The following is a 22,208-nucleotide window of genomic DNA, read 5'->3' as shown; positions in this document are numbered from 1 at the left end:
TTGTAAGAGCAGGTCTCACCCCTCTACTGCTTGCATGACTACTGTCCATAGATACATCTCTAGCCCACAATACCTCCCAGTTGTCTTGATTTAGCTTATGAGAAAAAAAAGACATTTTAAGACTTTGCACATCAAGGCATATTTCTATACCCACTAAGGTCCAGATGATTTTTATTAAGTAATTACAACAAACTGCAGCTAAAGAGTAGGTCAAAATGCAGAAGCAGTGTGTGAAAAATTAGGTTCACCCTTACCACTTCTAAGAGAATAAAGAGGGAAAGTAGCAGCCAGGTGCTGGTAATTAAATGCACTTGATGCATTGTTTATCAGCAAGTGTGACCACTTGTATGAAAGCAGAGGTTTTAGCAGTTATCTGGTGTATTTAGGTGTGTATTACTAAAAAAGCGTCATCAACGATCCATGAGAAGCAACTGTTGCTGCCCATAAATCTGTGAAGGTTTATAATGCCATTAAGAAATTAAAGTCCATCATATAAAGTAGAAATTATTTACATGTGGAAAACATTTAAGCCAGCTGAGGTATGTCAATTAGTGGACATCCTAACAAATGCACCCCAAAGTTAGTTAGACAATGCAACGCTCATAGAAATTGCTTTAAAAAAAGAGAACATCTCAGGTTTTACAGGCCTCATTTAGCATGTTTACAGTTCATGACAGTACAATTAGAAAGACTGAACAAGTATAGCTTGTTTGGGAGGGTTGCTGGGAGCAAGCCTCTTCCCTTCAAAATTTGCTAGGTAACATGGCTTAGGTTTGCAAAGTTGCATCTGAATAAATCACAAGACTTATGGCACAATATTCTTGGGACAAGGAGATATGTCTGGCCATAATGCACATAACCAAGTTTGGCAGAAACTGGTGGAGTGATGGCTTGGATTTATTTTGAAATAATGATTTAATAATTTAATAATTATTTATTATGCTGATACATAGAACCTTTGAATTAATAGAGAGTGTACTTTATTTTTCTTATGAAAGTACATGCTTAATCATATTTATTAATCAATATATATATATATATATATTGTTCTACACATTCCCTATGGATCTCCATAAGCAATCAAATACTCCTTAGATCAGCCATACTTAGCCAGTTTTCCTTCAGAGGTTCTTAAAACTGTCTGTAACGTCCCTGTTACAGAAAAGCCCCATTTGTGGTGACCTTCTTAGCTCGACAACACCTATTTATCATTTTAAAAGCCCTCCAATGTGAGTAATCTCTCCTTATAGCTGAGCTCCTTAAAGCAGATAGTTTCTTCTTCTTCCATGCTGCTAGTCTCTTTTCTTAGCCCCCCCCGCAGTTAATCTATTCTTAGAGTAGAGTTCCTCCATGCAGCGGAACTCCTCCATGACACTATTCTTTCCCATTTACTGAACATATTGTGTCTCAGTCTCTGCACTTTGACATTGATAGGTGTGTGAGCATATTAATTTTGGAGGCTGAAATCAGCATTTCTGTTCTTCTTTTAGACTCCTCTTGCTCTGTACAGTAGGTAAACAAAGACATCTAATGCATTCTGTAATTGCAGGGTCTATATAATCTTGGGATCCTGATAGAAGAAGGAGTTACTCCATCTCAATTAATTCTACACAAGCTTGGCTTCAACAGTTCCATCTGTGGCAATAACTACACCATTATCATGGAGTTGTACAGAAGGTAAGAAGATACCAGTCACTACAAAGAGATATTGTGCTGCTGTGCACAAAGCTTATTTTAGAGGAGAACTTAATAAAACAGGGACCCACCAGAAAAAACCTGAGATCAACTTATTGAGGCTAAATTACAAGAATATCATAAGCTACAGCTTCACCATAAGTATATTCCACAATTAGACCTTCGTCCCCAAATAGAATAATTGCTTACTGAAATCAATATGCGTAAAGAGTGGAGAAATGATGGGTAGCCCACAAATTTTATACATAGGGGGACAAACCGGGTAGACTTCCAGCCAATAAACCCTAAGCTCAAGCTACACGCCCTGCCAAAAATTAAACTCAAGGATGGCAGACTGTCCCAGAACCCAGAGAAAATTCTGACCGTGTTTGAAGGCTTTAATAACAAACTGTAAGAGATCTCAGACCCATTCCCCCAAGTAGGGGTGGATGCCTTAAAAACAATATTATGCCGAAAATGAAAACTAAGCATGAGGAAATTTTAGATAAACCCTTTTTCAGTAAAGAGGCCCTTAAAATTCTCATACTGCTTAACCTCCCTGGTGGTCTGAATGATGAGTATTTTTAAAAGTAAAATTAAGGGTTAAAATTAACCCCAAGCCACACTCAGTAATACCACCAGGGAGGGTAAAACAGACAGCACACCTGATTTAGATGTATTTTCAAACACTTATTACAAGGCCTTTGGCCCTCCCACCTCGTAAGCTACATTAATTTCCTAAGACAGGGACACTCCCTCCAGAAGCAAATTGAGCTTACATTAGCGTTATTCCTAAACCGGGGAAAATGCAACCGAGATAGCCAACTATAAACCTATCTGTAAGTCCCTGATCAGTACCAGTATTCTCCAGACACCAGTCCCCTAATCTAACGCCGCAGTCTATAGCAGCCTCTACTCAGCCTCGGGAGACGTCTCCCAGCACTCGGTTGCCCCCAGGACCCCTGGGGATAGGCCTGCAGCTGACCAGGAGCCCAAAGATACACAGTACAGAATTACCAGGTAATCCAAAAATGGGATGCCATAAATCCATCAGGCTGCACAGCTACAGGGAAGAAGGGGCTGCTGCTATCTTAGTTCTCCTTGCTGCTGCAAATGACATCTCCGGACAGAACAAACAGTGTTTTATATTGCGATGGCACACAGCACGGAGTTGTCGGCCAGATAAGCATCTCCTAACACCATCTCTTTATTAAATTGTGAATTAAAAATCATGACAAAGATATTATCCGTATGTTTTAACTTCTTTTTGGGAGTCTATATCCATCCGGACCAGGTGTTTTTTTTTTTTTTTTGCAACATAGGCAGGCTCCTGATCAAACAACAAGATTGGTATATTCTTATAAGATAAGCCCAAAGCGAAAACATCACTGCGAGGTTTTCTCTCCCCAACATTTCCATTAGAAAAGGGACAACACTGGGGTGTCCACTGTCACCTCTTTTATTTGCTGTAGTTATTGACGCCCTTACAATGGTTATTCGCTCTCATCGGGATAAAAGAGGAATTCAGTGCCGTCAGATGGAATACAAATATGCAATAGTCGCAGACGACATACTTATGTGATTTCCTCGTTAATAATACTTCTGAATCTTTTTAAACTTTTAGATGACTAGTTTCTCTGGTCTCCGAGTAACTTGCTATAAGTCTCAAGCCCTCAACCTAAATTTACTAGCCCATACGATAAAACTATTGAAAGGGAAACTTGATCTCTGCTGGGGGGAGGGATCTTAACAGTATTTGGGGATTTAGTTGACCCCTACATAACAGACACTTTATTGGGCTAACTATACGCCCTTCTTCAAAAAGATTCTCACTGACTTGAAACGCTGGTCACGCCTTTCCAACTCTTGGCTAGGCTAAATTGCTACGATCAAGATGAACTTGTTACCTAGGTTGTTAAATCTCTTCTGCACGCTATCACTACAAATACCACAAAAGGTACTTCACTTACAAAACAACATTTTGTTAGTACATTACCGGTAGCCTGTCCTCAATGGGTAGCATTAGAAGAGTTAGCTAGTTCCCTGGGGGCTATAGAATCCATTATGTGAATAAGTACAAAATCCAGACATGTTACAAGCTGCCCCACCCTAATACACTCCCTCCAAATCTGGGATAAGCAGCGTACCAACTCCACTTCACTAATGCCAATGTGGGATAACCCTAAGTTCTCCCCCAGGTGGGACTGAGGGAGATTCAAAGATGGGTATACAAAGATTTTATGTGCATCAGAGATGTTATAGATGTGCGATCAGTGCTTAGTTATGAATATTTGTCTAACCAAAGAGAGCTACCAAAGAGTGAATGTTTCAAAAACAGCCAAATCAAATAATTTGTTAGTGTCAAAATTGGACAAGCTATATGACCAATGCGCTCCTCTCCTTTTGAGAGCTCCTGTCGATCATTAGCAGACACCAAAGGTCAAATATCTATTATATATGCAGCCTTGGCTACCCCAACAACAAAGTTAAAATATATGTGTTCGTGGGAGGCTAATTTAGGTCACCCTGGGATTGGAAAGATTGGAGCTATATGACTTTTTCTCTATCTAAAGTATCACTCAACTCTTCACTGGTCCAAGCCAACTATAAATGGTACCTGCTTGCTTGTCTAAATATCACCCCTCATCCTCCCCGCTATGTTTTAGAGCCTATGCTTCAAGGGGCACAATGGAACACATATGATAGTCGTGTCCAATAGCACAGAGCTTCTGGTCAGACATTTTTTAAATTATTTCTGAAGTACTGCAAATAGAACTACAGAGTTCCCCTGAGGAGGCAAGCCCAGAAACAGGCTAAAATGTTTCTACTGGTGGTCCGTATAACACTTTCCAAGTCTTGGCAAATGAACGCAATCCCATTAGATTCACTTTTTGCCAAAATGAATTGGGTTATAGTGAAGAATAGGTTAACATGTAGTCTACACAAAACCCCCAGATAAATTTGACCATATGTGTCACAGATCCCCACAGGACCTTAGTGCCACCGACCTTGCATTCCCCTGCTGCCAGTATCATCCCTGCTCATGAATCCCTGTCTCTGCTTGCTTCCTTCTTCTCCCTTATGTGTCAGTCAGCCCTATCCATAACTGAAAGATATTGGACCTAAAAAGTCCAATCATTCCAAGCATAGCGAAACCTCCTGAGAAGCCCCCAAACCGGGCCTCAAGGGTTTGGGGACCGAATAGAAATGTCACATTGTGCTGTGTTTATTGTTTGGTTGGCAACCTGTGAAATGTTCACCTTGACTACTAATGTCTGATTGATGTCAATCTGTCTGTTATTATTGATTTGCTGAACAGATACCTGTAAGCCCGCTTAAGAGTGGGTTATATGACATAGGGATTGTATTGTTCTATGTTACTTATGTGAAAAATTCTAATAGCTGTGATGCGCCTGGGCACACAAACCACAACTCACTCCAGATATCCTTCATTCATGCTTTATTTAATGTCATAAAGCACGACAAGGGTTAAGTCCAAATAAGCGAAGTTCAAGAGGGTAAGGCAAAGGCAGGTCAAGAACAATCCGAGGTCAGGGCAGGCAGCAGGCAGAATGGTCATTAACAATCCGAGGTCAGGGCAGGCAGAGTTCAGGCAGAGTCAGGTTCAGACCAGGTCGCTATGGAGATGACAAAAGGAGATAAGCATAAACTAATACAAGGACGCACCCAAGCACACTGTGTTCACAGAGGCTTATAGCAGGTAATGGCGTACAGGACAGGCTCTCCTTAAATGGCCAGAGTGACCAATGACCTTGCGCCACCTGGCGCCGTCTGATAGGAGAGTGACTGAATCTCGGCCGCAGGGAATTCAAACTATGTCCCGCCCCGCGGCGAGGCAGCCGAGTGCCACGCTCTCGGGGGTACAAGAGGCACGCATGGTAGCACGCGCACCCCTTCCCACAGCACCCCTAGGATGTGCACTACTTTGCACATGCAAAGGAGTGCTGAGAGCAGGAGTTTCAGTAACCACGTCCATAGAGATGCAAGGGATGCCGCCTGGCTGAACAGTAGTTTGGCCAGGACCATGCTGCCTGCTACAGCGGCGTCTCCCTCTGCGGCTGGGATCCCCAGGGACACCGCGGGCTTGCAGAACGGGTAAGTTCTTTACAATAGCAAGATTGAAATACCAATCTCTGAGACTTGCCTGTACTAGAAATAACATCCACAGATACATCATCAGCATAGGTGACTACTCTTAAAGGGCTTTTTGCCCCCTCATAAAGGTAAATAAATTTAGATTGTAAGCTGTATCTTCCAAACAGTAAACTGATATTTATGGTTCAATGTATTTTTATTATAGAAATTATTTTTATGTAAGTATACAAAAAGTACAAACATGGTATATAAATGACCAAATAGAAAAATGGCAACAACGTTTACAAAGCAAGTGCAAATAACATCACAGTTGTTTTATACATATTAAAGGTAGGGATGAACTATAAGGCCTCTGACAGTCTCCTTCCTCGAACTTCCGGTGGGTTCGCAAAATTTCGGCGAATCGCTTTCAGTCAGTCAGAAAACCGTCTTTAATAGCATTAGCATTAATACCATTAATAGCAAGGACCTTATACTTGTTGGAACCACCAAACTTGCTAAGTAAGTGTAGGAGAACAGTGTAGTAACAGTGGAGTAACAACAGGCAAATAGGATTTTTGAGTGATTGACAGCCTCCAGAAGGCAGCATAAACATTAGGACATTCAGAACTCAACCCACTAGCAACAGTCTCTGCCCTCAAACAGCAGGAAAACACATTGCTATTCATGATCTGGATGACATGGGTTAGGAATGACACCCATAAAATTGTGGACAAGTAGTGCAGTGACATTAGACAAAAGGATGGATGACCAGAGACGGGGCGTGGGTCAGTGAGAGCAGTAGCAATGTGTGGCCTCTGGTCTGCCTGTCGCCAGGGAGACCGCATTGGTAAAAGTCATGGAGAGCTGGGTGTAGTGCATCGTCAATGCCACCCAGAAGTATACAACTTTAGTAAATGGAGTACTGACAGGTGGCAGCAGCAACAGCAGGAGGAGGAGGCAGTGGGCCCTGGGACGGAGTGTGGACAGCATTGGTAACTGGCATCTAGAGCTGGGTACTGGGCAGGCGGCAACAGCAGGAGGAAGAGGCGGTGGGCCCAGAGACGGAGCATGGACAACATTAGTAACTGGCATCTAGAGCTGGTTACTGGGCAGGTGGCAGCAGCAACAGCAGGAGTAGGCGGTGGGCCCTGAGACGGAGTGTGGACGGCATTGGAAACTGGCATCTAGAGCTGGGTACTGGGCAGGCGGCAGCAGCAACAGCAGGAGTAGGCGGTGGGCCCTGAGACGGAGTGTGGACGGCATTGGAAACTGGCATCTAGAGCTGGGTACTGGGCAGGCGGCAGCAGCAACAGCAGGAGAGGTGGGTGGTGGGCCCTGAGACCGAGTGTGGGCGGAATTGGTAACTGGCATCTAGAGCATGGGTACTCGACAGGCGGCAGCAATAACGGCAGGAGAAGAAGGTGGTGGACCCTGAGACGGAGCGTGGGCAGCATTGGTAAATTGCATCTAGAGCTGGGTACCGGGCAGGCAGCAGCAGTAACAGCATGAGGAGGAGGCGGTAGGCTCTGAGACAGAGTGTGGACGGCATTAGTAACTGCCATCTAGAGCTGGGTACTGGGCAGGCAGCAACAGAAACAGCAGGGGGAGTAGGTGGTGGGCCCTGAGACAGAAAGTGGACAGCATTGGTAACTGGCATCTAAAGCTGGGTACTGGGCAGGCAGTACCAGTAACAGCAGAGCAGGATTAAGGGCCAGACCAAGATGTTTTGTGTGCCATCACTGTTGCTGTGGTCTGTGGTCGTGGAAGCATTAGGAAGGTAGACGATATTGCTAGTTTGTATCATGAAGTGGATGACATGAATGCCAACCCTCAATCTTACAATACTTACCTAAAAGATTAGGCAAAGGCAATGGTACCTATCAGTGTGGCAGTAGTGGGGGTTTTCATCTGCCGTTTGTTGGCCTCCCGGAAGCAGCAGAAATGTAAAGTAAATTGCTAGCTGACACAATGGCAGGCAAGACACTGGCGAAGAATGCCACCCCTGGACGTTGCGATAACTATTGGAAAAATTCAACCTAGGCAGGCACAGCTGACCGGGTGTTGGTGATAGGCAGCCACAGACTCAGCACAGGAGCAGTGCGGGCTCACAGAGACATCTTGGTTGGCCTAGTGAGTCCTTGTGTCAATCAATCATTGACATCTGCAGTGGGGATATGATAGTTGTTAGTAACCCACTTTTCCTTCATTTTCAAAAAAGTGAGACCATTTTCCGGCGACAGTCGTGATCAGTTGTCTGTTACCACTCCGCCAGTGGCACTGAAGGTTCTTTCAGACAGATTACTGGATGCCGGGCACAAAAGAAGCTTTATGGCATACTGTGCCAACTGTGGGCAGATTTCAACCTTGTTGACCCAAAAATTAATGGCATCACTACTGTCAGAATAGGCATCCTCCTCATAACTGCTGTCGTAACAACACCACCAACAGCCAGAAAAGAGCCATGTAATCGTGCACCATGCTCTTTGTCCGTTCTCGATGGTTATTCCCCTGCACTTCACTTGTTTTAAGTGGCTGCATCAAGTTTCGCCAGGCATCCAGAAAAACATCTCTGCCTTGGCCTACACTTTTGGATGAGTGTGGCCTGCTGCCGCTACTGCTGATGCTGCTGCGAGGTGGATTCCGCCACAAGCTCCTCGTGTGGAATGTGGTGCGTGGAACTCCTCACACAGCCGGTCGCATGGTATTCTGCTAAGGTGGGTCACCTTCTCTTTCTCTTGCTCCGGGTTGGGTAGAACTTGTGACAATTTGTCTTTGTAGCGGTTATCCAGAAGGGCGGCCAGCCAGTAATCATCCCGGTTTTTGATGCTGCAAATGTGGGGGTCCCTCCGTAGGCATGGCAACATGTGGACACACATATGAAAGAGGGGTTCCCTGGGCTCATCCTCCTCCTGTCCCTCAGTAGGCGCCAAAACATTTTCCTCCTCATCAACCACCTCCTCCTCTTCAAGCTGCAGCAGTTCCTGTTGTTCCATCGCCCGCACAATTGTCTCCCTTATCATCATCATCATAATCATTTTCCTCCTCCTCCTCCTCTTGAACCTCCTGATGCTGGCCAGTGTCCCTTCTTCCTCCTCCTGATGCTGACTTTGGACTATGTAGTGTAATGTCACTGTCATCCTCCTCCCCCATTTCTTGCCCTCCTCTCCCATTGCCACTTTCCATCAGGCCACACAGAGTATTATCAAGCAGAAAGATGATGGGTATGACATCGTTCCAGCCTGACTGCTCCCGACTCACAATGTTTGTGGCCTGCCCATTGGTAAAATAGCTCAGTTGTGTGGCTGTACCAAGGGCCCCGCTGCCTCCATGCCCCATGCTGACCAAGTATTACACTATGTTGCCTGTTGTGAGCGGGGGGGGGGGTGCGTCAGCCAAGCCTCAACCTCACTGTGCAAAGTGGACAAGAGTTCTCTGGCGGTGTGACTTTTCTCCCACGGACACCAGTTTTACCACTGCCTGACAACGCGTGTGCTTGAGGGAGCCGTAGTGGTGTGCCCGCTTAACCACAGTGTCCTTCGCTGCTGGTCTTTCAGGCGGAGTGTCAAAAAGAAAGGGTTTGTCGGTAGAAGGAATGAAGGAGGAGGAGGAGGGAGAGGACTGGGGTGGCCCATGTTTTCCCACCACACCCCTCTGCAGGTGTACAAGGTGCTGCAATGCCTCTTGCAGACTACCGCCCACTGAGCTATGCAAGGCCACACAGTTAGCGGTAAAGGACAGGTAGCGTCCCATTCCGTGCCTGGTTGTCCAGCTGTCCATGGTGACATGGATTTTACATGACACTGAGAATGCCAATGCCCAGGAGAGGTTACCCATTACATGTGCATGTAAACAGGGAACAGCTGTGCAGGAGAAGTAATGCCTGTATTTTCCGCCGACGCTCGGCACAGGCCATCAGGTCACGGAAGGGAGCGGAGTCCACAACGCTGTAGGGCAGTAGCTGCAAGGCCAATAGTTTGGCTAGACGTGAATTGAGTTCAATTACTCTTTTGTTGGTTGTCCCTATAGCGTGATGCCTTGTGCAGAACTCCCGTAGAGTGGGCTGAAGGGACTGGGAGCTAAAGGGGTCACTGGAGTACCCATCTTTCAGTGACAAACGTTGTCTGATGCCTCAAAACCTTTGGCCAGAAGCTAATACTTCCTCGCAGCTTGAAGTCTGGCTGTCACCAACCTCCTAAAATGTAGTACCAATGACAGTTGGAGGTGTAAAGGGAGTCAATGGAGGTGGATGAAGAGGCAATGACGTGGTTGCACCTCCTTCAAGAGAACGCAAGTACTCCTCCCACTTTGGTTTGTGGTTCTTGCGCATGTGGGAAAGCAGGGATGTTGTACCCAAATGTGATCCGGCCTGTCCTCTGCGAATCTGCCTGTGGAACAGGATGCAGATTGCTATGCACCTGTCATTGTCTTTCAGGGTGAAAAAGGACCACACTGGAGAGGTGCGTGCAACCACTCTGCTGCTATTTTTCTTTGCCTGCCTCTGCATCTGCTGGGTGCCCTGTGTCGGCTCCAGCTCCATCTCCCCCACGGTCACATCTCGGACTGTTCCCCTGCTTGTGCCCACTCGTCTGTCCCTTGGGACTCACATGAGGCAGATTTGCGGCCCCTTCCATCCCCAGTTTGTTGCTGCTGCCTTTCCTCTACTTCTGTTTTGGAACTGTTGCTAGCCCTTACATGCACTGGTGGTTCCCAGGTGACAACACAGTCATCATCATCCTCATTTTCATCTAAGACAACCTCTGCAAATGCAGCCACTGATGCAGAACCCTCGCTCAGCAAGTGCTGGCCACACTCTCCAAGGGTCTCAAAGTCTGCCCCCTGCTCTGAAATTTAAAATGTCTGATCCTCAGGCTGTTTGTCAAACAACAAGGGGGAGTCATCGGGAGGTAAAGGGACATTAGCCATGCCAACTCCTGTCTTTGCTCCTGACACAGCTCTGCTGGTTCCTGCTGCTGCTGGTGGTTCTGCAGAAGAAGGGCCTGCTGCAGAAGAAGAGCCTGATGCACTTGAGGCCCCTGTGACCCAGTCTATAATACTCTCCACATGACGTGGCTGTATGATTGTAGTCCGCCCTCTCAATAAATCTACTAGCGTACTGGTGCTCCGCACACATCTCAGACCTGTTTGACAACTTGTGCTGCTGCCTCCAACAGTTTGCTGCTGCTGCTGTCCTACAATGGTGGACTCCCGGGGAGTATGCCCCCTGCCAGATGTGGCAGGTCCCCCAATGCCACGCCTTCCCCTGCTTCTACTACTCATCTTTACCTTTTTCGGGCAAAAATGCACCTGTACCAAACGGTCTTCTTTGGTAAATAGCAAGAGGTATCAAACAATGAAATATCTGTAGCTGAGGGAGATCTGTGTAGGTAGAGAATGGGACAGGTTGTGACGAAAACCCTCTCAGCCCGCACCCCTGCACATAGATTTTGCCGCATGCTCAGCAACAGTCCACGCACCATCAGGCTGAAGAGGGGCCATCACGGGGCAAGGTTAACCAGTCAGTTAACCCTTGCCACACACACCATCACAGGTAGTCTGCCACCACGTGCTTAGATGGAAGCATGCACCGTTACCCCTTGACAACCGCAGTTATGCTTCTGCTTCTTTCGTGTCACCCGCTGCCACTCCAGACAGGGAGGTCTCAAAAAGCACAATGTTTATAGCAGCGTTTCGGGTTAGCAAGATACACTATTTCTACTTAGAGCATTCAGAGATTCAGCTTACACTTTTTATAGTGTTTATTAAGTAAAAGCATACAAAAACAGCGCATAAAAAAATTATAGAAACATAAAGACTAATCTAGGAACAATAACAGAATAATAGCAGAACAACAGCAACAGCATTAAATTGAAAGGGAAAACTGTGAAATAAAATTAATAAGGTAGATACTAATAAGTTACTAATATGATAGAGTTGGTTTGCCTTGGTCCAGGATGCTGTGTAAAGTCCAAGTTATCAGCTAGAGTCACTGGGCTCCCTGCAGTGCTAAGTGTCAGTGCCGTTGTCCTTAGCAACAAGATGATGTCAATGAGAGCTGTCTCTGCTAGACTTACATGGCTTTTTCCATGCCCACCACAGAGGTAGGACTAATAGAACAATCCAATAACAGCAGGGTGGGGGCTGTCTCCACATTATTATTTAATATTATTACACAGTTTTTATATAGCGCAATCATATTAAGCAGCACTGTACAAAGCCGATAGTCATGTCACTAACTGCCCCTCAAAGGAGCTCAAAATCTAATGTCCCTACCATAGTCATTTGTCAATATTTTTTTTGAGGGGAAGCCAATTAACCTTACTGCATGTTTTTGGAATGTGGGAGGAAACCCGACTACTCAGAGGAAACCCACACAGACACAGGGATAACAGATAATGTTCTGGCCGAGATTCTAACCTGGGACCTAGCGCTGCAAAGGCAAGAGTGCTACCTCTGAGGCACCATTCTGCCACATGGGTCATGATGGTCTGTGGACACTTCCCAAAATGCCCTTGTTCTAGCTATTATTAATAATTTCACAAGTACAGGTTTTATGAACTGCCAACCCCCAGATTATTAATCACCACAAAAGAAGGAGTTCACAGAGACCAAACTAAGCATGTCTGGGACTTAAGGTTCACCAGTACAGGGTAGGTATGGTTTCCTGGCTTTCCTGAGGCCAAGGAGACTAGTTCTTGGTCTCAAAATGCTCACCATAACGATCCAACTACAAATCAGTCAACTAGTACTTTATACAGAATGGTATATTGGAAATACAAAGATTATTAATAAATGTGTTTCAGAATACATCTCTACTTGCCTATCTGAGTTTTATGACATCTAGAGACACAAAACTTAAACTTTTACAATGGGTGCTGTAAACCAGAGGTTCTGGAAGGACGTTGCTTGTCAGATTAAGGAATATCTGATAAGGGGAAACTGAGGCTGTGTGCAGCTGAAGGGGATTTGGAGTTTGTGCTGCAGCCAATGAACAGTTCCTGGTCTCAATACTGTGCTATCATTTGTTGCTAGGGCTATATATTCTCTGTGTTCCTAATCACCAGTTGCCTGTTGTAGTGTCAGACTGGGCTGACCTGTTGTGTTATTTTGTGTGATTTACTTTTGTTGACTTGATCTGTTGCTGGCTTTGTGATTGTATGGTGCCCGTACTGACCTTTGCCAATGACCCTGACAGCTTTGTCTTTACCCTTGGATAACTCTTCTGGTGGACTGATTACCTGTGTATAACCCATGTCGTCTGGAAAGCACCTAATGTGCACATCCACCAGACCGTCCCTCTTCCATTAGGTCCTGCCCCTTCACCAAGACCATACATCTACCCATTTTTACCCAAATAGTCTGCAGACAAGTTACCTTATTGGTTTTAAAAAGAACCGCCACTCCACAACCTAACTCCACTGTAAGGCACTGGCACAAGTGACTACAAGGAAGGTCTGCACCACCACTCCTTTTTTCCAGATGTATATTGCCCAGAGAACTGAACTGGATCTCCAACAACATTAAGACATCAGCATGATTTCTGCTGAACAAAAATAAGGCTGTATCATGTGCTCTTTTAAATTTATTACTACATTAATAGTCACCAACTTAAATAGAGTTGGTTCTGCCATTCAGTGACTTACAGCTGAGCTCACCCAATTCTAGTTTGAATAAATCTATGATGTGTAATGTACATTACTGTTATATGTGATGGGAAGAGGTGAGGTCATTGCTGTAGGTGAATACACAACAGGATTCTAGAGTTGTAGTTTTAAATTTGCGAAAACAAAAAAGGATTCTGCGGTCTTCTTTGGTAATATATATAATTTTAAACGGCACCCCAAGATAGTGTGCCTGCAATGCCACAACCCATTTTCTTTTTGATGGGTTACAAAAACCTGTTCTAGTAACAACTATCTAAAGTGTAATTCTCACACATACTTGTACATGTCAACATGCCCAATGTCTTGTTACCCCAGGGTGCATTGAGGTTATTTCTTATATTATTCCCTTGTTCCAGTTTTTGAAGACTTTACATTCAGTAAAAGGATTGTTTAAATCAAGTGTTTGTGATTATTTTCTCCATGTGGAACAGATCTTGTGGTGCATGTGTCCGCATCAAAGGCTGTTACTGGCTGGAGAAGGTGTGTGGGGTGGGGGCAGCACAAGCTAGCTGGCCTAGGAGGGAAAAGAGCAGAAATTCCAAAGAACATTTTTCCCTCAAACACTCCCCTTTCCCTTCTGTAAGCAAATATTTCATTGACAGAAAAAACCATTTGCTATTCCCAAGATCAAAAATATTTCTTCTTTTGTCCATTTCTGTCAAACAAGGTTTCTGCAAATGGTTGACCAAGTGGTCTCTGCTCAGGCGTGCTCTCTCCTCCTCAGCTGCCTTTGTCACAGAAGAAACATCCTCAATGCTTCCCATGTTGCTGGACTGATCTTCCTTACTTTGGAAGCAACTTTCATTGAGGAATCTTTCCCTGAATAGAGGGGTTATGGGAGGGGGAGGTTATGGATAAATATAAAGAGCTTCCCATGTTACACACAAACATTGGACTGTGCAGTACTTGAACAGGGTAACACAGACTCTTTTTGCCCTGCCCCTTCCAATCTTTATCCACCAAAGACCACCGCCCTCACCCACCTGCCAACCAACCTTTCAAATCCCAGTAATTCAAACTGACACCAGGTATTGGACTTAAATTGGCTGGCAAGCAGCCGTTTATTAACATTAACTAATTAACTCTAATAATTATAAATAAAATACATAAATAACAATAAATAACTTAACATGGTTAACATTAACCAAATTTACAGAATTCAGCCATTACTCAATTCCGCATAAATTATAATAACTACCCGTTACTAACTCCATCAACCAGGCTGCAGGTCTGATAAAGCAAGGTCTGTACCACCACTAGTACACCTTCTTTCCAACACCAAGCCCCTAGCCCCCCTAGCACCGCCTCAGGGGCCCACTAATATATATAAATTACCGGGGAAAATCCAGCATACGAGAATGCCCCATACCAATTTTATCCATTTTCCTACAACACCCTTGCCTTCTCAGACCCCAACCGCCACCAAGCACAGGTGACCCCTCACACCTGAGCGCCCCGCCACACTTGAAGGGTTTGCTGAACCTCTTTTTCCAGGCCTAGGAACCACAGATCCGTTCCAATGGCATTTAGGTGAACCCCGTCCCTGTCTCCTCCCTTTAAGTTCCCTGTGGTGTACCACAATGCCACCATTCCTGGCAACAAAACGACTTACCTCTTTGTTAATATTTCTACGGGTTTTATTATTATGTTCAATAGAATGTGACCCCTCCAACTAGTTCTGGCCACTATGTCTGACCAAACCACAACTAAGTCCAATCTTAAGCTATGAAAATTTGCCTTAACATCCCTGATCAACTCTTGCATTGACCTCTTCCTTAATTTATTGCCTCCAGCATGTATCGCCACTACCCCCGGAGGCCTATCCAGCACCACAAACCTACGAATCTCCGGCACCACTCCACTCCACAACATTCCAGGCACCCCAATCCAGCGAAGCGTCACATCCTCCCAAGACATGCCCAGCTGACGACCATTCCGCCCCACCTCGGCTCTTCGTGCACAGCACCAATCATAGGAATGCCCGACAATCCACACCAAACAAGGCTGATCACCTACAAAAAAAAAAGAATGAAAAACAACAACCACAACCAACAACGCCCCCCCAGCAACCGACCCCCACCTTGATCACTGCTTCGCCCAATCCCCACCTCGCTGCCTTAGTGGCAGCTCCTAAACGAAAGGAATGGGAAGAATACCCCTGAGTCCCCATCCCCACTACCCGTAAACACTGTTTAAAAAATGCCAAAAAATGAAATTTAGACAAAAACTTACCATCCTCCTGAATCAACAATTGACCTTCATCTTGTGGTTGCCGACTGATCAACACCTCCACCACCTGTTGTGGGCAGACCCCCGACCCTTCTAGACAAAACAGTGAAACCCCTCCCCATTTAATCTGTCTTCAACAGCCGGATCAACAAACTCACCAGGTCTGGGACACCACCTGGCCACGACCTGGACGGGCTTACCAGTTCATTGATCCTCATTGTCCCAAAACAAGCCAACTCAAACGCCGCTTTAAATAAAACCTGGTTTTAACCATCTCTACACACTTGTCTCACTGCCTCCTCCCATCAAGCCCCTGCCTATCCTTCTTGTACCGCTTCACTGCCTTACTGCAGCACAAATTCCTTTGTCACATCCTGTACCCTCTGCAATTAACAAAAGAAAGCCATCCCCACCAATTTTTTACTGATCACCGCCCCCGACAACCCCAACGCAAAATCCTGAGCCAACCAATATAACAACAAGTGCTCATAGTCTTGCACCGAAACCTGCCCAAAGCTTCTCCTAAGAACCATTCACTCTTTCCACACCCCTGAATAGGCTTTCCACGTTGCAGCACTCATCGACCATTAAATCAAACCTCCAATGATCCAATCGCAATCTTCCAGAACACTTCAGGACAAATGCACCCTCGCTGCTCTGCCTCTGGTGCCAGCTCCCGAAACCTGTGCCACTGTAAACGAGACAGTTCATCAGCCACCACATTTCACACCCTCGGAATGTGTCTAGCAAAAATGAATATGTTAAATTGGAAACACCTCCACACCATGTGCTAAAGCAGACGCACTACCGGGGCCGATAACACCGAGAAAGCATTGATAGCCTGAACCACCCCCATATTGTCACAGAGAAAGCAAAATTTTTTGTTAGCCAGTTCCGCCCCCACAATTCCACTGCCACCACAATCGAAAATAGCTCTAATACTATCAAATTCTGGACCAAACTGTCTTCAACCCACTCCCTAGGCCAAACCCCCAACACCATTTTTGCTCAAAGTAGGCCCCAAAACCAGTCGCTAGGGATGAGCCTCGGGCATTCTCGCAAAAATTTCCTCGAACTTCCGATGAACTTCCAACTTCCATTAGAAGTTCCAGGAAATCATTGTCTGCGATCCCCGGGCACTGAAGGGTAATTAACCACTTGTGCCCCAGGATCACAGTGGATTCTCAGGCCTGCATTCATTCATGCAGCCCTGGGAATCCTCCTGTTTGCGATCCCCGGGCACCATAGGTAAATTTTTTTTTCTAATTAAAATTCGATCTCGAATTTATACCGGCCGTTCTCGCTTACAATTTCGGTATGGCAGAATGGCCGAATTCGTTGCGACATCGAGTTTTAAAAACTCGCCCACTCATCCCTACCAGTCACCCCCGCCGCATCCGTAAACAGGTTTAGATCAAAAGCATCCACCGGCCCGTCTAACCACAAAGCCTTCCCATTAAAATTCACCAAAACCCTCCTCCACAGCTGGGGATCCTCCCTCGACTCTCTCGTCAACCAAATAAAATGAAGAAGCCCAGTCACACCAGCTGTGGCCACCGGCAACTGTCTACAAAAAATTCTGCCCATCCTCATCACCTGACAAACAGCGATTTAACTTCCTGCAACTGCATTTTGCGCCTACCACAGGTGGCCCTCAGCTCCTCCTTCAGAGCAACCAGCTTATCAAACGGCAACCTACTCTCTATTGCCACGGTATCCAATTCAATGCCCAAAAACACCAACGCCGTTCATGGCCCCTCTGTTTTGTTTGCCGCCAAAGGGACCCCAAAACGCTCCGCCACATACTGCAGCGTTGCCAGTAGTATCCGGCACACCTAGCTGCCCAGAAGCCCAATCAAAAATTCATCCAAATAATGAATGACTAACTCCACCCCCACAACCATCCGCACCAACCACTCCAAAAATGTGCTACATTTTTCAAATAACGCACATGAGATCGAACAACCCATCGGAAGGCAGCAATGATATACATATCTCAACAAAGCAGTCCCCTCATACAACGGGTATGCTTCCCTATCCAGATAGCAGAAAAGTGGGGCATACTGCTTCGGCTGCTTCTTCCCTATCACACTGGCTAAAATCCCAAAAGCCTGGAGCCAGTTAAAGAAAGTGTATCAACCTATACCGCCGCTGTTCACTCTTCCTTCCGCCCCTTGCGCCCCCCAGTCCAATCCACATTAAACCTCTCCAATGGCAGCAAGGAAAAGACCTCAACATATTTACCTTTCCACATTTTTCCCCAACCTCCTCTTTAAGTTGCACCCCCAGCGGCCCCTCAAAGCATACATAAACTTCTCCTCGCACTTTGTCACTCACCTCCCGAGTGTCCCCCGAAGTCACCGATTCTCCGCACCCTCACTTCCCCATTATTCACTGTAATGTCATTACAAAGCACAAGGGGGCGCTCTTTGTGTCTGGAGGAAAAGAAGTTTAAGCTCCAGATAAGGAAGGGATTCTTCACTGTAAGGTCTGTGAAAATGTGGAGTCGGCTCCCTCAGGAAGTAGTTTCAGCAACTACTATAGATTGCTTTAAGAAAAAGCTGGATGATTTCTAGAAGCACAGAATATAACTGGGGATTAAGGATTTAAAGTAAAGATAGAAGTGACTGTTGATCCAAGGAACATCCGATTGCCTCATGGAATCAGGAAGGTAATTTTTTCCCCTGTTGAAGCAAATTGTCCCTGGGGGTTTTTTGGCTTCCTCAGGTCCAACTATGTCCTATAGGGTTTTATATCTGGGATATGTTTATTTCCCTAGTGGGTGAACTTGATGGACTTATGTCTTTTTTCAACCTAACCTACTATGTAACTATGTGACTGGGAATGGTGAAACTGCCACAGATATACCAAAATGAATCAGGGTTGTTTAGGCACTTATGATGAGAAAAAGCAGAGCCAGACATGATCTGAAAGAAAGGAAATATGTGTGTAAGTAGAAAAAAATTTTTTGCTTATTCACTACGTAGAGCAGCATAAAACCTTTGACCACACTATCTTGTAAATGAATAGCCTATACAAATCCACGTTACGGTAATCAGATTAATATAGGATGTAGAAAAAAAGCCTTACGTGATAGAAGAAAACTAACTGCACTTTCAGGATCAGCATAACTATTTTAGTTTAAATAAGCCTAAAAATTGAAGTCAACAAAAAATTAGTTCAAAATTGTTCCCCAGTGTTATGTAACTATTTAACTATGTAGCTCCTCTGTACAGAGACTGATAGGACTGGCACAGTGTTTTCTGTACAGCACTATTGTATATGTCAGAGCTATATAAATGTATAATATTAGTGTCTGACTGTGGGGGGACATTAGAGTGTCAGCTCCTCTATACAGAGACTGATAGGACTGGCACAGTGTTCTCTGTACAGCGCTATTGTATATGTTAGAGCTATATAAATGTATATTAATAGTTTTTGACTGTGGGGGGACATTAGAGTGTCAGCTCCTCTGTACATAGACTGATGGGACTGGCTCAGTGTTCCCTTTACAGCACTATGGTATCTGTCACAGCTATATAAATGTATAATAATAGTGTGTTACTGTAGGGGGGGGGGCATTAGCGTCAGCTCCTCTGTACAGAGACTGATGGGACTGGTTCAGTGATCTCTGTACAGCACTGCGGTATATGTCACAGTTATATAAATGTATAATAATAGTGTGTGACTGCGGTGGGACATTAGAATGTCAGCTCCTCTGTACAGAGACTGATGGGACTGGCTCAGTGTTCCCTGTACAGCACTGCAGTATATGTCACAGCTATATAAATGTATAATAATAGTGTGTGACTGTAGGGGGGGGGGGCATTAGAGTGTCAGCTCCCCTGTACAGAGACTGATGGGACTGGCTCATTGTTCTCTGTACAGTACTGCGGTATATGTCTGAGCAATATTATTGAAAACTAATAACCCACAAAGATTGATGTTCGAGCTCTGGTATAATTACAGTACCACATTTGTTGAAGTAATGAACATAACAAAATGAATATGTACTGCAGATGTCGTGATCATGAAAAGGAAGATTCATATGTCCCATGTAGCCTGGCACTCCTGAATGCCCATCTTCAGTATGTCTGGACATTTCATGGTCCTCTTCTCAAGGTAAGCTTCATATCTGAGCATATCAGATGTTGGATATTTAAACAGTTTCTTCTTTCTTTGGTGGAATCCAGTTTTGAAATGTCTGCTCCAAGTTCATGGGTCTATACAAATATTTTTTTAGGCTACGTACACTGGTGTGAGTACAACGCTTATCGTTTGTTGTTCATGGATCCGTCCTGGAGGATCCATTGATGACAAATGTTTGTAATGGAATTGTAGGGAGAGAGCTCAGCGGGGTGCCACTCCATCGTTCTCCCCCCTCCTCTCTTCATAGAGCAGAATGGCTGTATGTATCCTTTCCAACGACAAATATTGAACATGTGTATGTTCCTGGGTCTGTACACCTGATGTGCCCATTATGAGGGGATCCAAACATATCTTAATGAGTTTTTGAGTCTCTACACTAATTGTGCCCATTTACAAGGGCTTCCCATCATCTCTGTTCTGAGTTCCAGGGTCTGTACACCTGCTATACCCACTATCAGAGGTTCCCACCATCCTGCACTGAGGTCTGTGCTTTTTTTTTTTCTTACTAGAAAGAGGTGGGACATACAAAGATATGTATAGAACTAAAAATCCACCCAGCAAGGTTTCCGCTTATTGCTGAAATGTCCGTGTTCATTATCTCACATTTATTGCAGAATGGATTTTTTAATGTTTGTTTACTTTCTGCTGATATTGACTCTTTGCTTGTTCTCTTCCAGTGCTCCAGTGCAGCTGCCATTGCCATTATCACGGCACTCGGACTGATGACAGTTTTTGGAAGATTACAAAATGCAGCAAGACACTTACAGCTTTCTGTATAAGGAAATATTGCCATGTTATCATTCTGCTACCTTTTGTGCCGCATGTTGTTGGCTTGCTACTCTTATGTAGTATGTTATACTGCTTGAAAGCAACATTTTTCCTCTTAGGTACCAACCTTAATTAGAGGTTATAGTGTTTCCATTACCTAAGTACAGGACACCTCACCTCTCTTACCTGCCCACATTGCAGCCAGTGACAACCAATGATTCCCAGATCGTTCTGTACACAAAATTATACACACATAATTAATTGTTTGCACTTTAATTGAAACAAAAAAAAATGCATCTTCAGAATAGGCCACTTATATTTTATTTTTAGATACGGAAGAGTAGTTTCCAACATCCCTGTGCTGAGTTCCAGGGTTTTTACACATAATGTGCCTTTATTAAGGGGCTCCCACCATCCCTGTGCTGAATTCTCAGGCCTTTAGGCCTACTGTGCTTATTATGTGGGGCTTTCACCATCCCTGCTGATTTTCTATGTATTTTATATAATAGTGATTTTAACCATGTAATGGTGAGGATAAAATGGAACACACAAATATGGTCTAAAAGCTGAAATGTTACTATAACTTATAACTTAGTTCCAAATTTTGGCAATGCCTCTCTTCAGGTATTGAATACATTTTAGAAGCTAAATAATACACTACCTCTTCAGTTTGACATGTAGTTTAGACAACTAAAAAATGAAGTAGAAGGGTTGATAGAACAACTGTAGACTAACATACTATTGAACACTTGTGTCCAGAGAAAACTTGTCTGGAAGGCAATTAATGATGAACTCCTATGGAAATGTATTTGTGATAGGAATATGGGACTATAATCCCAAAATATATTTGCTTTCTCTGCTTTTCTGTCAAATCTCGTGGTTTTATGTTAATGGGTCCTTTCTTTGTGTTGAACCCAATGAATCTTGTCGTCCTTCACTCTCAGATAAAAACACTTGCTTGTTGCAGTTGTTTTAATTTTAGGCATTTACAAATGCCTGTGCACGGTTTTAGAGGCATTTTAAATACCTTTGTCAAAACTCAGACTCTTCTTCCAAAGGTGGCAAATCCCTAATGAGGGCCTCATCCCCACAACATACTGTATATTGGGTGTCAGGATGAATATTACCTGTAGGTAAGCATAACACATATTGGGATGTGTATCAGGTCTAAGGGTATCTATCAGATGCCGGGATGTATATCATGTCATGGGATATCTATCAGATGTGGGGAAGCATAGGATATCTTAGAGATTCTGGAATATTTATCCAATGTCAGGATGTATATCAGGGGTCAGGATTTATATTAGGTGATTGGATATCAATTAGATGTTGGGATGTATATCAGATGCCGCAATGTATAACCGGTGTGCAGATACATACCACTTGTTTGAATGTATATTTGGTCTCAGTTTATCTATCAGATGTCAGGATGTATATTGGGTAAAGGGATACATATACCTATATTGTTATGTAACTCAGGTGAAGCAATGTATATCTGGTGTCAGAATGTTTAGCAGTTGTGGGGATGCATATTGCATGTTGCAATGTAAATCAAGTTGTGATGCATTTAAGGTATGAGGATACTTATCAAATGCCAAGGTGTAAATCTGATATTAGGATCTGTATCAG

At 44.4% G+C, this 22,208-nt stretch overlaps 1 protein-coding gene across 1 annotated transcript in view; it reads left to right on the top strand.

Moving 5' to 3' along the window:
* Positions 1-21,431, top strand: part of LOC140321751 (protein sel-1 homolog 3-like) — a 58,325-nt gene extending 36,894 nt beyond the window's left edge. The window contains exons 17-19 of the mRNA XM_072398539.1: positions 1,550-1,677; positions 19,682-19,784; positions 20,489-21,431. Coding sequence (XP_072254640.1) covers positions 1,550-1,677; positions 19,682-19,784; positions 20,489-20,590 — 333 coding nt within the window. The 3' untranslated portion in view covers positions 20,591-21,431. The remainder of the gene's footprint in view (positions 1-1,549; positions 1,678-19,681; positions 19,785-20,488) is intronic.
* Positions 21,432-22,208: the final 777 nt, after the last annotated feature.

Source organism: Pyxicephalus adspersus, chromosome 1 (assembly GCF_032062135.1).
Source record: "Pyxicephalus adspersus chromosome 1, UCB_Pads_2.0, whole genome shotgun sequence".
Classification (NCBI taxonomy): domain Eukaryota; kingdom Metazoa; phylum Chordata; class Amphibia; order Anura; family Pyxicephalidae; genus Pyxicephalus; species Pyxicephalus adspersus.
The sequence above is the reverse complement of the archived record's forward strand: the minus strand, read 5'-3'. Positions and strand labels throughout refer to the sequence as shown.